The sequence below is a fragment of the Chlamydomonas reinhardtii genome, chromosome 9 (genome assembly GCF_000002595.2).
Source record: "Chlamydomonas reinhardtii strain CC-503 cw92 mt+ chromosome 9, whole genome shotgun sequence".
NCBI classification, from domain to species: Eukaryota; Viridiplantae; Chlorophyta; class Chlorophyceae; order Chlamydomonadales; family Chlamydomonadaceae; genus Chlamydomonas; species Chlamydomonas reinhardtii.
In genome coordinates, this window is record NC_057012.1 from 7,035,729 (window position 1) to 7,050,482 (window position 14,754).

Here is a 14,754-nt window from a genome sequence, read left to right on the forward strand (position 1 = left end):
AGCGGCGCGCTTTGAAAATACACCCGCGACCGGCCCCATGCAGCGGACCCCCATCGAAGCGAGTGGTCCGACAACGCCCAAAGTTCGGGTGGGCCAACGTTTGGAGCCCTCCTGCCCCTCCAATCCTCCCCGAGAACTATACGCAAAGCATTTTATACTCTTCTTCAATACCTCTCACGCGCCACGTCAGGTCCACGCCCACCCCGCTCGGTCCTCTGGAAGCTGTGTCCAGCCCACACACGCGCCACCTTACGTTCCGGCACGCCGCCTACCACCGGACCCCGCGCGCCTACCGCCCGCCTCCGCAACACAAAAGCCTTTCCTTTGCCACAAGGCCACAGGGCTGACCGCATTGAAAGGTTTCCGAGCCTTATGAAGCCCACAATCCCAAGCCAAGCAGGTTGACAGCGACCGCGTTACATCCGCATTTGTGCATCTCCATGCACCTCCGCGTGACGCACGCAATTCCCCCCCCCCGCCCCCGGTACATCTGCGCCATTGTCCCACACCCACCTTCATCTTGCCAGGTCTTGCATGCACGCATGCGCGTGACAACAACGTCTTAATGCCGCCTCCTCCACCTCCACCTCCACCCCTTCTTCTCCTCGCCAGCCTCCTCAGCCCCCCGCCCCTATTTCCCCGCCCGCTCCCGCTCCAGCTCCGCCTTAAGCCGCTTCATCTCCTCCGCCAGCCAGTACATGTTCTCATTCTCCAGCCGCAGCGCCTTATTCTCGCGGCACAGGCGCGCCACCTCCGCACGAGCAGCCGCCAGCTCGCCCTCCGCGGCGGAGGCGGGCGTGGACACGACCACCACGCCGCCACCAGGGGCGGAGGATGTTGAAGAGCCGGAGGCAGAGACGCCGCCCGGAGCTGTGCCATGGGAGGGGAGCAGCGGGGAGGGTGGGAACCGGGATGAGGGTGGACTGGCCGAAAGGAGGGTGAAAGGGATTGGGGCCGGGGCTGGCGAGGGGGTGTGAGGGCGTCTCCCCGGCGACGGCCCTGCACCGCACAGGACCGTCAGACCACTCCTTCACAAACCCCGTGCGCTTGCGTCTGCTCCCTTTCTGGTGTGCTTGCCTTGCGCACTTTCCTGACATGGAGTATCCGAACATGATACGCGCGCTGCTGCCGCCATGTCCGCTGCGGGCGTGTCATCCTGGCTCCTCACGACCAGATCTTTGAATACCTTCCCGCAACCGCAACCCGGCACCGTGCAACCGGTGCCCATGCAGCCAGCCCCGCCCCGCCCCGCCCCGCCCCGCCCCGCCCGCACCTGGCGTGGTGGGCCGCGCGCCCGCCGCCGTGCCCGGTCTCCCCAGCGCCGCATGGGCGCTGTGCGGCCGCCCCGCCCGCGACGCCTCCACCTCCTTGATGAGCACCTGAGAGGGCCGCACGTGTGTGCCAGCAGGGACCCGGGCGGTTGGTGTGTGGCCTTGGAATTGAGACACGACGACAGGCGGGACAGCGTGGCAACAGCTCACCGCATGCAGCGACCTGCGGCTGGGGGACTGAGGCGCGTGCTGACACCGAGGACACTTGCGACCACTCCCTTGAGTTTGGGCTGGTATCTACAACTCCCCCCTATGCATCTGTCCTCGCCCCCCGCCCCCGGTTCTCTCCCCTCCCAGACCCTCTCCGCTCCTCAGCCTCACCGCCGCCGCCCCCTGCTCGGGCCTGGGTTCCTGATCTTTCCTTGGGCCCCACAACGAACAGTCTCCCCCCTTTCCCCGCTTCTCCTCATCTAACCAACCAGCCCCGCCGCCGCAAACCCTCACCTCGCACAGGCGCACCAGCTGCCGCGTCAGCTCGTGCGGCCCCGCCGCCGCCACCATCTCCTCCGCCATGCCGCGCCGCACCGTCTGCGCCGTGGCGATCAGCTCGGCGCCGGTGCCGGCCAGCGTCTTGGCGTCCACGTCCTCACACGCGTTCATCGCCGCCGCCGTGTCGCGAAGCCGCTGCGCAAACGAGGGGCCGCGCCCCGCGCGCCCGCCCTCGCCGCTGCTGCCTGGACGGCCGGCGGAGCCGGAGGCGCCGCCGGCGCCGGCGCCGGCAGCGAAGCCGCCGGCTCCACCGCCGCCAGCACCCTCCGCCAGCGCTAGCCCCTCCATGAGCACGTGCTTTGCGAGGTACTCGAGGATGAGGGGGTGGTCGTTCAGTATTTCGTTGCTGAGGAGTTGGACCGACACCTGACTTCCAGAGTAGGCGGAGCCGGGCCGTGAGCCATTGGCGCCGTTGGCAGTCGCCGTGCCGGGGCGGAAGGCTGCGGTTCCCGGGCGCGGCAGCAGCAGCGCCCCTGAGGGCCCGGCGGGGATGTTGCGCCCGGCTGCGGTGCCTGGGCGCGGCAGCGGCACCCAGGCCGTGGACGGCGGCGGCCCCGCGCGGCTGCTGCTGCCACCGCCGCCGCTGCCGCCAGCGGCTGGCGCGCCCTCTGGTACCGGACCTAGGCCGCCGCTGGCGCTGTTGCGTTGCGAGCTGCCTGCCCCTGCCCCTGCCCCTGCCCCTGCCCCTGCCCCAGCGGCGCCTGCGCCTGCATCTGCGGCTGATGGCTCGCCTGAGACGCTTGCGGCCTCAGCTGTGGACTCTGAGCCGCCCATGCCGCCGCCGCTGGTCCGGCCGCCTCCAGCGCCGCCGCCAGCGTCCACATCCTCCAGCGTGAGGATGTCCACGCGCGGTCCCGCGCCCTCAGGCATCCCGCCGTTAGTGGCAAAGTATTCGTTAGCTAGGTCGTAGTCTAGCTGGTTGATCTGGTCGCCGTCAAGGCTCTCCAGGTCCAGCTGCAGCACGACACGGTGTTTGTACTCTGGCGCCATCGAGCACGGGTTCCCCGCCAGCTCCAGCTCTTTGAGCTTTGGCAGGTTCACCAACACGCCCATGGCGAGGTCCAGGTTGCCGATGTTGTTGCGGAAGAGGTGCACCGTTTGCAGGTGCTCGCACGACACGAGCGGGCCCACGTCCCGGACGCGGTTGTTCGCCACGAACAGGTGCTGCAGCGCCGTGCAGCTGCCGATCCCATCCAGGCTGGTGAGCGCGTTGAAGTTGAGGTTGAGGCTGACCAGGCTCTTCAGGTGCTGAAAGCCCGCGAGGGAGCAGAGCATGTTGTGCGAGAGCGACATTACTTGCAAGTTGATGAGTCTGGCCGTGTCGGGGCCATCAAAGCTCTGGAGCTTGTGGTTTCGTAGCGTAAGTTCCCGTATTTCTTCCAGCGTATCGTCCCCAGTCAGCGCCAGCAAATTGGCTTCTGACAGGGCGTCCGCTGGCGCAGGGCCCCCAGACGCCATGGCTGCTGCAATTATCACCAGAAGCTATAATTCAAGACAAAAATGCGGTCAGGTGACTAGCATGGCGCGGAATGACCAAAGCCGAAAGTCAACGTGCGGAGAGCTGTGTGTCTATACAATAGATGTACTTTAGTACGTTGCAGTATTCAATCGTTGCTGGTTATGTGAATTGACAATGACTTCTGGAAGTGATTGAAGGGTATGCCATTGCAAGGACCAGGAGGTTCTACAAGCAGTTTTTAGAACCGTTTCCAGGTGACTGGATCGCGTGCGGCTCGGCGGGCTCAGGAGCCGGCTGGGGGCTTGGGAAATGCCACGCATGTCGGTAAACAAACCGCCTCGCGAGCCCCGGTGATGACACGAGCTCGCGCGAGCTTCCTTCCATGCCACAGCCAGACAGTATTTAGATATCACTCGAATCGACTCGACGGCCTCAAGGGTTCAGTACCTCAGCAAGCGGCGAGACGCACGGGGGCCATCCGCGGGGCGGTGCACTACAGTGGACCAGAGCAGGGCTTGCGGGACCCCGTAATTTTGGGGACCTGATCCCAGATTCACTTACGGCGGCTGCAGAGGTCACGGGCCGCGAGGTGGGGGTTTCTCGGCAGAGCACCACGCCCCAAGCGCCCTCCCTCTGCCCACCCCACCCCACCCCACCCCCCACATACACGCGCCTGCAGGGTGCCATGTCCGGCCGCGGCGGCTCCGCCTCCGGTGGCGCTGGCGGCGGCGGCCTGGGCGGCCTGGGCGGCGGCGTGTCTCGCCTGGGCGGCAGCGGCTTCTGGGCGCTGGCTGCCGGCTACCTGTTCGCCTACTTCAACGCCAAGTCCATTGAGGAGCGCAAGGCGCGCATTGAGCGGGTCAACAAGCAGGTGGGGGCAGACGGTGGGGGCCCGAGGAGCATGGTGAGGGCGGCCAGGGCGGCGGCTGGCAGGACTGGGGAGAAGGGGTAGGGGGCTGGGGCTGGCGGAGGAGGCGTTGGGTGGGGAGGACGGGTAGGCGTGGTGTGCGGGTCACGAATGGGGCGGGCGGACAGGTTTCGCGCCTGCTTGGAGGCTGTCACCGCATCGGCCCCTCGGAGTGCCGTGTGCGGTATACACTGTACAGTGCTTCCTCCCACACTCCTGTACTGTCACCAGCCTGGTGTATGCCCCGTCCATCTTTTAACATGCTTTGTGGATGGTATGCCTCCAGCTCAAGAACTTCTATGGGCCGCTCCTGGCCACCATCACCGCCTCCCGCTCCGCCTTCCGGGCTATGGTGCGGCAGCACAGCCCCGACGGCACCAAGGTGCGGAGACGCAGGGCCCGGGAGGGGCGGCCAGGGGGGCTGTTCGTACTTGTTACCACTGTTCCATGTTGGATGGGTACCAGGGAAAAGGGGCACCGCTCACATGTATCAGTGATGTTCTCTAGTTACCGAATACACCACGGCCCGGCCAGTCGGCCAGACCAGGGAGTCATCGGCCCACAGGGCGCGGGGGAGGCGCAGCCACTGACTAGCCCGCCGCCAAACCCCGTTCCCTGCGCACACTTGTGGCACACTCATCCGACCCTCCTGCCACCCCAGCCCCTTCTCCCCGGCGTTCTGCCCCAACCTTCTTCCCCACAGCCCCCCTCCCCGCCCCCCTCCCCTCCCCTCCCCTCCCCGCCCCCCTCCCCGCCCCCCTCCCTACAGGAGGCCTTCCAGGCGGCGGTGTTCGCTGCGCCGGACGGACCGGAGGCGCGCGCCTACCGGGTGTGGATGGCGGAGGTGCTGCAGCCGCTAAATGAGCGAGCCGCCAAGGTAAGTTGAGAGGGATGGAGGGAGGGGGGGAGGGGCTGCGTCGGTCTCACACGTAAGACCTCGACCGTTTGGCCCCACTGCTTCTGGCCCAGCTACGCACACACGTGTGCTCATGCGCGTGTCTGTCCTCTGTGGCACGCATAATGCACCCCTCCCCCTGGTGTACCACCTGCCTGACTACGCAACCCAATCCCCCCGTCATCCCACCCGCCCCTCATCCCCCCCTGGGTGGGCTTTCTGATGATGATGGGAATACTTTCATTGGGCCCGGGCACATAACCTCCCCCCCCCACCACCCCAGGTGGTGACGGAGCACATCGACCTGCTGGACGCGCCCGGGCTGGAGCCGGCCCTGCTGCAGCTGGTGGCGGCCACGTCAGCTTACCGGGTCATACTGCAGAGGTGGGGTCGGGAGGTTTACTCTGAACCAATCCTGTAGGAAAACGTCGGGGGTCAGGAGGGGCGGGTGGGGTCGTGTAGTCCAGTCCACAGTAAGGAGGGTAGCCGTCCATGAAGGAGGGGCTGGTTTGCGTTCCAGCACGCGTTCCTTACGCGCCGCTTGCTGTGGCTGGCTGGATTTGGAGAGCACAAGGGGCGGGAACACGCAGGGCAGTGGATGCTGCGCGCTGTGATGCTGGTGCTAGCTCTGATGTCTACATTGGCGCATTGTGCTGTGAAGCTGGTGCTAGTTCTGATGTAGTTAACTCGTCACGCGTGTGCTGCTGGTACGCAGCTGGAAGAATGGCGACTTCAGCGCCTACAGCGTGATCAAGGTAGGTCCATGGCGGCAGGGGAGGGGAGGGGCGGGGGCGGCTCGGTGGGGGTTCGGTGGTTGGGTAGGCTGGTGGAGGCCTGAGGCAAGGCGGCTTGTTTGCTGGCCATGGTGATTGTGGGGACTCCAACGCCGCCACCAGCAGTGCCCGAAGCGGCCGAAGCGCCTGCCTGTCATTTTCCTCCTGCGCACAAACAAATATACACACACACACACACACATGCTTTCTGTACTTGTCCCCATCGACACATGACATCAAACAGTCCAACAGAGCCTCTGCAGCTCCTGGTTGATTTGGCATTCCATTTTCCCATGGGCTGGTGCAAAAGAAGCCGCCCTCCTCGCCCCACCCACCCCTCCCTGCAGTACCCCGACCACCTGGCCGACAGCCTGACGCGCGAGTTCAACATCATCAAGCGGCGGCAGGCGGCGCTGCTGGGGGAGGGCAGCCGCAGAGCCAAAGCCGCGCACATACACACGCTCACGCACAGCCCGCCAGCCCCCGGCCCCGGCCCCAGCCACCAGCAACCCGCCGGGCCGGATGGTGCGGGCGCCGCCACTGCCGCCAGCGGCGCCACATCAAAATCCGGGTCTGGGTCCGGATCTGGATCCGGAATCCAAGCAGCAGCAGGAACAGGAGCAGTGGGAGGAGGAGAAGGAGGAGGAGGAGTGGCGGCGGGTTCAGCGCGCTCGGGGCAGCTGGCAGGGGTAGCCGCAGGGGGGTCAGTGGGGCCGCCGGCTGTACCAGCTGTGGGCAATGGTCGCGGTGGCGGTGGCGGTGGCGGTGGTAGCGGTGGCGGCCGCGGGGCGGGCACGGCTGCGGCGGTGGTGCCAGAGCTTCAATACCAGGTGCAGCCCCGGTCGCAGCTGCGGTCTCGGCTGTGAAGGCGAGCTCTGGTCATTTGGTACGAGCGCGGATGGTGACGACTTTGGCGGTGCGTTCACTCGTAGGACACGGATGGAAAGCGCGGAGGTGGAAAGCGGCGGCGGTGTGGCGTTGTCAGGCACCGAGGGCAGACAGGTAGAGCAGGGGATACATTGACAGAGAGGGCGTTGCGGAGAGCGTGTTGGGGCCTTTGGGGCAGGGTTATGCGGCAGGATGTGTCAGGCCATTTGGGGGTTAAGCCCTGCGCGCACAGGAAACGTGCTTTGCAAGTCCGGCATGAGTGTATGTGCTGAGACTGACGCCCTCACCAAGGTTGAACTGCGCTTTACCTAATGCACTGATGCAGGAGGTGACTGTGCATCTACAGGGGAAGTTACGGGGGACGTTGCCATGGAATAGTAACAATAGTTGGAGCAGCAGTAGAGCGATCGACAAAGGGCCTTCGCATCGGCTGCAATGCCCGGTTTGGGGCTGCAGTACGCCCAGTGCCTGGTGCTCATCCGTGGACGCTGGTCATCTTCCTGCAGGTGCGCTGCGGCTCTGCATCGCGAGTGTGGCGTTGCGGTCTGTCTGTGTGGTGCTATCGCCTGGCCGGGCGCCCGGAGCGTGAGGAATGCGCATCAGCAAACTTCCAGCCAGCCAGCAAACTCCGGCGTTCGACCAGCCATGCACTTCTGCTCTGCCACTGCAAACTGTTTGCCGTCTGCTTGAGGGTATGGGCATCAGCTGCACCCTACGGGACCTCGCCAGCCTGCCTTGACCCCTGTCCCATCGCACACCCAGTGCCAGGGGCGCAGGGTGTGCGCGCGGGCCCGGCTTGGACCCGGGAGTTGCTTTTGTTGATGCAGAATAGGTTTGTGCAATTGGTGTTGTTATCCGCAATGGAAATGGGTAGGCTCAGCACGGCACTGCGCCGACACCCTGCCGATGTGGGTGCGAAGGAGAGGCTGGAGAGCGACGGTCGCTCTGAAGTGTCAAATTTCCACGTAGCCATACTAAAAGTATACTCGTATAAGGCTTTCCTCCACACAATTGAATAAAGGCACTAGAAACCGCTTGCTTTGCCCAACGAAAGCGACGCGGCTAAAAGGCGCCTTGCCATACAAGTGAGAGATACTACGAACTGTGCTTGTTGCAAGGCGCCCGTTGTCTGGGCCAAGCGTGGGGTTTGCTAACGTTAGCAAGTGCATGTGGTCGCTCCGCGTCCACCGCCAAAGAATGGTTGAATAAGACAACTCTTCAGAGGAGTATTTGATGGATGGATGCTGGTGAGTGCCGGCGGGCAGGTCGAGGTGGCAGAGCCCTAACCTGACCTGGGCATTGCTTGCTACCGCCTGCAAGCGACGGCAGCGGCCGTGCGCGCATACTGTACGTGCAGCTACCACATAATCGTCTGCACAGACAACGAAGCTGGGTTCGTGTATTGCCGGAGCTCGGGGGGTGTGCGTGCTGCGGTGAGCTGCTCAGCTCCCTCGCCCATCGTGTTTGTGCCTGACCATCCTCGCCCGCACCCAGCACGCCTGCCTCTCCTTCACCCTATTGCAATCGTAGTTACCGATCCTGTCATGGCTCCGGAGACGCTGCTGAGCTCCGGATGCCAGAGCGGCTCCGTCACAGCCAGCGGCATGTCAGCGATGACAACACCTGCCATGTCGGAGCCATCGATGGCTGTCTGGGCGCGCGCAGCGCGCGCCCTGGAGCCTGCACGCGATGATGATGGGAGGCAAGACGGGATGCACTCGGATACCGTATCGAAGAGGGGCGGCGATGGCGAAGGATGTGTGCGCACAGCAAGAGTCGATGGGCGGAGCTTCTCCGGTCGTGCGGAGGGCTGGGAACCGGGGTGCCCCAGTCTGCGTCCAGAGCCCCGGGCGCATCAGCATATCGCGCTGCCGCTACCACTGCCGCTGCCGCTGCCGACGACCGGCAATGGGAAGGCAGCTCAAGAGGAGGTGTTTTGGGGGAGGCACCCAGAGGACGCGGCGTTTGCAGAAGGTGAGAGCCGGGAGCGAGGGAGCAAATGTATGATGGAGTTGCGCGTGGGCGGTTGCGTTGCCACGCCCTCGCGACCGCATACTGTATGCTTTAATGCGGCACGTGCAAACGCCTACTCCGTGCCAAGGCGGGCTCGTGCATGGCAACATCCATGATCGTAACACGGTGAATGTGTACGCTCCGTAGAACCGCCGCCCAAATACCCACAGCAACTAACGCAGTCGCCCGTGCAATACCCACAGCAACTAACGCAGTCGCCCCCGTCGCCACCCGCGTTTCTAACCCCCGTGGTGCAGGGTATGGCACGGACGAGGAGAGCAGCTCCTCCAGCGGCGCCTTGTGCGGCGTGGCGGCGGCGGCAGCGGGTGGGGCTTCCAGCGCGGTGGCAGCGGACGGAGGTGCCAGCGCAGTGGCAGCGGCAGCGGCAGCCACTATCACAGCCACCGCAGCCGGTTTGGCCAATGCAGCTGCTACAGCCGCGATTGCCGCTGGTACAGTTGCTGCTACAGCCGCGCCTGCTGCGACATGCACGTCATTGCAGTCCCTGCCGTCGGCGCCCGTGTCCCGTGAGCTGGGCGGCTGCGGCGCCAGCAGCAGCCTCCAGTCGCCACAACCGCCGCCTCCTCAACTTGACCAGCACCACCACCAGCAGCAACAACAGCACCACCACCAGCAGCAACAGCACCCCATAGCTGCTACAACCGGCAGCTCCTCTGGCGCGTGGGCTGCGACGGCTAGCTGCGTCGGCGCCGCTCCAGCTGGCGCCACCGCCGCCGCCGCCAGTGCTACAATGGGATCGCTGGTGCGCGCGGCTCCGTCCGGAGAGGTGGTGGAGATGGCGGCGCCACGCGGGCCGTGCCGCTGTGACGGCGGCGGCGGCGGTGATGGCGGCGGCAGCAGCAGCAGTCGTGTGCCGCAGCACCCGGCGGCAAGTGGTCCGGCTGTGTGCCCAGTAGCGGTGGCGGCGGCGGCTCACGCGGCGCCTCGCACGCCACAGTCTCGCCCGGCTGCTGCCGCCAGTGGTCCATCAGTAACAGGAGCGGCGCGGGCCGGCATCCAGCTGATGAGCCTGGAGGGACTGGGTGGCGGCGGCGGCGGCGGCTGGCGGCGCTCGGTGGCCGCGGCGACGCACGACAGCAGCCGGGAGGTCTGCGGCTGTAGCAGCAGCTGCGGCGAGGGCGGGGCGCTCTGCGGCGGCGGCGGCGGCGGCGGCGGCGGCATTGGCGGCGCGGCAGAGGTAGGGCGCGGCGGCTCCTGCTCCTGGTGCGGAGGCATTGGCGGCGGCGGCGCGGCCGCTGCTACTGCCACGCCCGACGACGGCGCTGTGAGCCCCAGGCGCCGGGCCCCGCAGGTAGGGACCGACGCGGTGGAAGAGGAGGAGCCCACGGCAAAGCCGCCGCCGCGGCTGCCTTGGGGCCTGCTCCTCAAGCCGGACCCGGGAGCAGCGGTGGCGTCTGTGAGGCTGGGACCCGTGCCGCTGCTGCCGCTGCGGTCGCCGACGCCACGTATGGCGGTGTCAGCGCTGGGGGCACCGCCCTGGGGAGCGGCAGCCAAACGCTCAGGCGGGTACGGCAGCAAGGCCGACGTTGAGATGACGCCTGCATGTGATGAGCCCACGTGTGATCGCGGTCCGGAGCAGGCGCCGCCGCCGCTGCCACGTCCACTGGCGCCCCAGGCGCAGCCGCCGCAGCCCGCAGTGAAGCTGGAGCGGGAGCAGCAGGCGGGAAGGAAGGAGGAAGCGGGGGAGCCCGCGCCGGCAGCCAAGAGGCCCTGCGTGCGCGCCGCTCCGGGCCAGGCGGCGGCGGCGGCGGCAGCGGCGGCTTTTCCGCGTTCCGGTCCAGCGTCGCCGGCCCCGACGGCAGCAGCGTCAGCAGCAGCACCTGCTGGGGCGGCAGTACCCGGGGTGTCGTCGGAGCCGCCGCCGCTGCCGCTGCTGCGCAGCTGCGCCTCCGCCCCCGCCGCTGCCACCACCGGCAGTGGCCACGGCGACGCCGGCTACCTGCTGGGGCCGCCGCCGCCACTGGCCTGTGGCAGGCAAGCACCCGCGGTGCCGCCGCCGGCAAAACAGCAAGGGTGGCCGCCGGCGCCGCCGCCGCTGCCTCCGAGCCAGACACTCAGCTACACGCACCACGCGTTTCCCACGGCGCCGGCCGCCACGTCCTCTGCCTCGGCCTTGGCTGCGGCTGGCCTGGCGTCTCCACCCACGCCCTGCTACCCACTGCCACACCACGTATTTCACCAGCAGCAGCAGCAGCAGCAGCAGCAGCAATACTACTACTCAGCAGCACCGCCAGCGCAGGCGTCACCGCCTGAACCCACGGCCGGCCTCAGCTGCGCCTGCGCCGACTGCTTGGCCGCTGCCGCTGCCACTTCAGCCGTGCGCCCGGCCCTGCGGGCGCCCAACCATGCACCGCCACCACCACCAGCGCCGCAACCACAACCACAGCCGCAACAGCAGCTGCAGCTGCAGGCATGGGCCCAGCCGCCATCCGCATTCCGCCTGGCACATGTGCCCTACTCGCCCCCCTACACACAGTCCCAGCCGCCGCGGCTTCCTCCCAGCTTCGCGGTCGGCCCCATCGGCCCCGGCCTCCACCTCTTCAACCCGCCACCAGCGGCCCTGCCCTCAGGCCCCGGCGCAAGTGTTGCCTCTGGTGCCGGCGCATACCCGCCGGCTCACAGCTACTACTGCTATCAGCCCTATCAGCCGCAGCTACAGCCGCAGCTACAGCCGCCCCTACAGCCGCCGCATGCGTCTGTCGTGCTGTCTCCCGCCCTGGCACAGCAGCACTGGCAGCAGCAACGACGGGTGCGGAGCGCCGGCGGTGCGCCGCCGTCGTCAGACGCCACCATCATGGGAGTGCCGCCAGCGCTGCAGCCGCCGCAGCCGCCACAGGCGGTTTTGATGTCTCCCACATCAGTGCTGTCCGGCGGTGCGATGTCCTCCGCCGCCTCCGCCCATTCCACCCCCGCGCTCACTCCCACTGCGTCTGTATCGGCGGCCCCCGGGCCCGCCACAGCAGCACCAGCTGCAGCCGCCCCCGGCGCCGCCGGCTGCCCCTGCGCTGCCTGCTCTCCCAGCGCCCCCACGGGAGGGGCCGTGGCGGTTGCCGCGGCGGTTATGGCGGCGGCGGCGGGAAGGGACGTGGCGGCGGCAGCGCCGCCGCCGTCCCTGTCGCATGCGGCCCCAAGCACGTCTCCGCCTCCTCCACTCGGAGGCGGCCGCCGGGGCAACACAGCATTCCTGTCCCCTTTGGCTGCTGCTGCGGCGGCGGCGGCAGGGGTGGCGGGGGCTACAACCACGGTGGCGGCGGCGGTACGCGGCAGCCAGCCGCTGCTGCCGCGCCCACGGACCGCGGTGGCGGCGCCGCCACCCGCAACTGCGGCGCCGGCGCCACTCGGCCTTGCGGAGCCCTGCCCCATCGCGCCCACGGAGTTGCGGGCAGCAGCACCGCCAACAGCAGCGCCAGCAGCGCCAGCAGCACCGCGGCCCTCGGCTGCGGCCGCTGGTGCTAGCTTCCCAGCTGTGGCCGCTGCCGCAGCCGCCGCCATCGCCGCTGCCGCCGCGGCCCTGAAGCAACGTAGGCGCCAGCAGCAGCAGCCCGCGGGCGCCGTGCCTGGGGCCGTGTGTAGCCTGGGGCCGTCCACGACATCCGCTGCCACCGCCTGGCCTGGCGTGGGATTGGCCTCCGCTGCTGCAGTGGCGCCGGGGCCGGCGGCGCCCCAGGCCAGCAGTGGCACTGCGGCCCCGACCGCCGCCGGCACGGCTTGTAGCCAGCGCCGTGCCCAGCCCCAGCGGCCCCACACCCACACCCACCTGCAGCAGCACCCGCTGCTTCAGAGCTCTGCCTCCTGGCCGCCAGCAGCTGCGATCCAGCAGGGCCCTGCTGGTCAACGGTGGCAGCAGCAGAAGGGGCAGCACCTCCAGCAGCATCTCCAGCAGAAGCAGCAGGAACGGGGCCCACTGCCCACCTCGTCCTCCTGCCCGCTGCCGCTGCCGCTGCCCATGCCGCGCATGGTTGTGGCGGCCCCGGCTCCGGCGGCGCCTGTGCCTATGCAAGTGCCCGCGCCGCGCGCACCTCCGCCTCCGGCGCAGCTTCCCTCAGCATCCCCGCTGCCGCCACCGCAGCTGCCGCCGTTGTACCTGCCGCATTCGCAGTTGCCGGCAGCCGCAGGCGCCGCCACCGCAGCAGCAGCAGCGGCTACAGCCAGAGCAGCAGCTGCGGCGGTTGCTGGTGCTGGTGCTGGTGCTGGTGCCATCACGGGCGCCATCAGTGCTACAGCTGCCTCCGCAGCCGCCGCCGCCGCATCGGCCGCAACTACGGCGGCGCAATCCAATGCGCGCGCGGCTGGGGCCGTGGTCGCCGCCGCTGCCGGTGGCACGGCAGCGGCGCGCGCTGTGGATAGTGGTGGCGTGGCGTTTGAGGCCTTAGTCTCCGCCGCTGCCGCAGCTGCTGCGGCCGAGGCTGAGGCGACGGGCCGGGGCAGCAGCTGCTGAAGCTGCTGGCGGCATGATTGTGAGGGGAGTGGACATGGAGCGCGTGCCTACTTTCAGCACCACATCATTGTCCCTATAGAGTGCATCATCAGGATTTCAGGGTTCCGAGGACTCCAGCCGCATTCCTGGCTCGATGAGAATTATCCGCAGGAGCAGTGGCCGTGGTCCAAAGGCATTATCAGCTTTGCATGTTCGCGCAGTCGTTGAGTTATAAGTCAAAGGCATTCTTTGGAAGGAGCAAGGGGGGTCACGCTGGTGATTGAAGTGCATTGCGTTCGTGAGGACAATTGAAGTTTCAGTTTCTGCATGCATAATTGCTGAAGCAGGGGTAGTAACAATCGTCGTGACGGATGAGCATCGTGACCTTTGACTTGAACTAGGTTGTAGTTGCCTGCATTGAATAAGTCGATGTACGGAATGGCACCCGCGTGTACACGTGCGGCAGGATTGGGCATGCCCAACCTGAAACGGGCGCCAATGTGATTTGCTTTGGCCATGGATAAGGATGGCGCATTCAATCAGCTACAATTTCAAGTAGTTCGCGCTTGGGGTTGCGAGACAAGCGTGTCGTAGCGCGTCGTAGCGTGTGGGACACATGCGTGCCCTCATCGCTGACAATAGATGTAGACAAACAGAAGCAATAGATGTAGACACAGCAGTGGTGTTTGGCCGTTGATTGTCAGTTGAATGGGGGGCAACGTTGTCACCCTGGCATCAAGCCGGGGCGCGCCTTGTCGCTTACAGCAATTGTGCTGTAGGTATTGCTTTCAATGCCAGTTATCACGGCAGATTGGCAAGTGCTTCGTAGCATCAGTAAATAGTATATTCTGTTCAACATGCAGGCCGCCCTGACAACTACTCAAGGCGTTTGTCTGGGCGCTCAAGGAGTGTGTGAGGCAGGCGACCTGGTCACTCAATCTCCTTGTGCGCGCGTGTATGTGTGTGTGTGTAGGTGTAGGTGTAGGTGTACTGGTGTAGGTGTAGGTGTGTAGTGCTGGGCCGGGCCCGGCCTCCGCGCCGCTGCCTGGCGCAATGCCGGCATGCGGTACGGTGATGCGCTTTGGAAAGAAGGTCTGCATCCAAAAGTCAGGTGCTGAGGTGCACACGCATGACGCGCCCGCCGTGCTCATTCAGCACTGCTGCTTATTATGCCCCGCCTGCCCTTTCGATTACTGCTCTTTTGGTTTCCTGAACCCCACAGCTCCACTACAACCCATCAGCCGGGTGAGCAACGCACTTCGGTGTTGTCCTGTGCTGGTTGTAGTGCTGTGCTGGTTGTGGTGTGGTGTATTAGTGGGTTAAGGCCACTCCACGGACCAAAGGCGGGTTTGCTGTGGGTGCGGTGGCTCGGGTGCTGCAAGTGTGGAATGGAGGAGGCCGCTTCGAGCGAGGGCACTGGGTGGTACCACGCGTGCAGTGCTGGTCGGTTAGTCGGCCCTGCGCACTGCAGACAGCTGCGTGCGACAGTGCGCAGGGGAAGCGCAGAGCAGAAGCGCATAGTAGTGGTGCAGTGCAGCACGCGGGCAATCGGCGGTGTTAC

At 66.5% G+C, this 14,754-nt stretch overlaps 3 protein-coding genes across 3 annotated transcripts; 2 read left to right on the plus strand and 1 right to left on the minus strand.

The window, feature by feature from the left end:
- Positions 1-51: 51 nt before the first annotated feature.
- Positions 52-3,317, minus strand: CHLRE_09g411250v5 (uncharacterized protein). Its single transcript, XM_043066267.1, has 3 exons — positions 1,776-3,317; positions 1,274-1,379; positions 52-870 (listed from the first exon to the last, which is right to left on the minus strand). Exons 1-3 carry the CDS (start codon positions 3,276-3,278, stop codon positions 632-634), a joined length of 1,848 nt encoding a protein of 615 aa, XP_042921563.1. The 5' UTR covers positions 3,279-3,317; the 3' UTR covers positions 52-631.
- A 100-nt stretch (positions 3,318-3,417) lies between these two features.
- Positions 3,418-7,609, plus strand: CHLRE_09g411300v5 (uncharacterized protein). Its single transcript, XM_043066268.1, has 8 exons — positions 3,418-3,677; positions 3,831-3,868; positions 3,959-4,150; positions 4,473-4,568; positions 4,956-5,063; positions 5,365-5,465; positions 5,797-5,836; positions 6,202-7,609. The coding sequence occupies exons 1-8, from the start codon at positions 3,662-3,664 to the stop codon at positions 6,718-6,720; spliced, it is 1,110 nt and encodes a 369-aa protein (XP_042921564.1). The 5' UTR covers positions 3,418-3,661; the 3' UTR covers positions 6,721-7,609.
- A 118-nt stretch (positions 7,610-7,727) lies between these two features.
- On the plus strand, positions 7,728-14,749 carry CHLRE_09g411350v5 (uncharacterized protein). The gene is made up of 3 exons (XM_043066269.1): positions 7,728-7,989; positions 8,273-8,716; positions 9,013-14,749. Exons 1-3 carry the CDS (start codon positions 7,980-7,982, stop codon positions 13,212-13,214), a joined length of 4,656 nt encoding a protein of 1,551 aa, XP_042921565.1. The 5' UTR covers positions 7,728-7,979; the 3' UTR covers positions 13,215-14,749.
- The last annotated feature ends 5 nt before the right edge of the window (positions 14,750-14,754 follow it).

What these genes read in the sequence shown, in the direction of transcription:
- CHLRE_09g411300v5 (XM_043066268.1), top strand. An exon ending in ACAGCCCCGACGGCACCAAG is followed by an intron (nt 4,569 to 4,955) that starts GTGCGGAGACGC and finishes CCCTCCCTACAG; the next exon opens with GAGGCCTTCCAGGCGGCGGT. An exon ending in TACCGGGTCATACTGCAGAG is followed by an intron (nt 5,466 to 5,796) that starts GTGGGGTCGGGA and finishes GCTGGTACGCAG; the next exon opens with CTGGAAGAATGGCGACTTCA.
- CHLRE_09g411250v5 (XM_043066267.1), bottom strand. Translation starts at nt 3,278, where the DNA reads ATGGCGTCTGGGGGCCCTGCGCCAGCGGACGCCCTGTCAGAAGCCAAT. An exon ending in AGCTGGTGCGCCTGTGCGAG is followed by an intron (nt 1,380 to 1,775) that starts GTGAGGGTTTGC and finishes CGGCCCTCTCAG; the next exon opens with GTGCTCATCAAGGAGGTGGA. An exon ending in CGCGCGGCCCACCACGCCAG is followed by an intron (nt 871 to 1,273) that starts GTGCGGGCGGGG and finishes CCCATGGCACAG; the next exon opens with CTCCGGGCGGCGTCTCTGCC.
- CHLRE_09g411350v5 (XM_043066269.1), top strand. An exon ending in GGACGCGGCGTTTGCAGAAG is followed by an intron (nt 8,717 to 9,012) that starts GTGAGAGCCGGG and finishes CCCGTGGTGCAG; the next exon opens with GGTATGGCACGGACGAGGAG.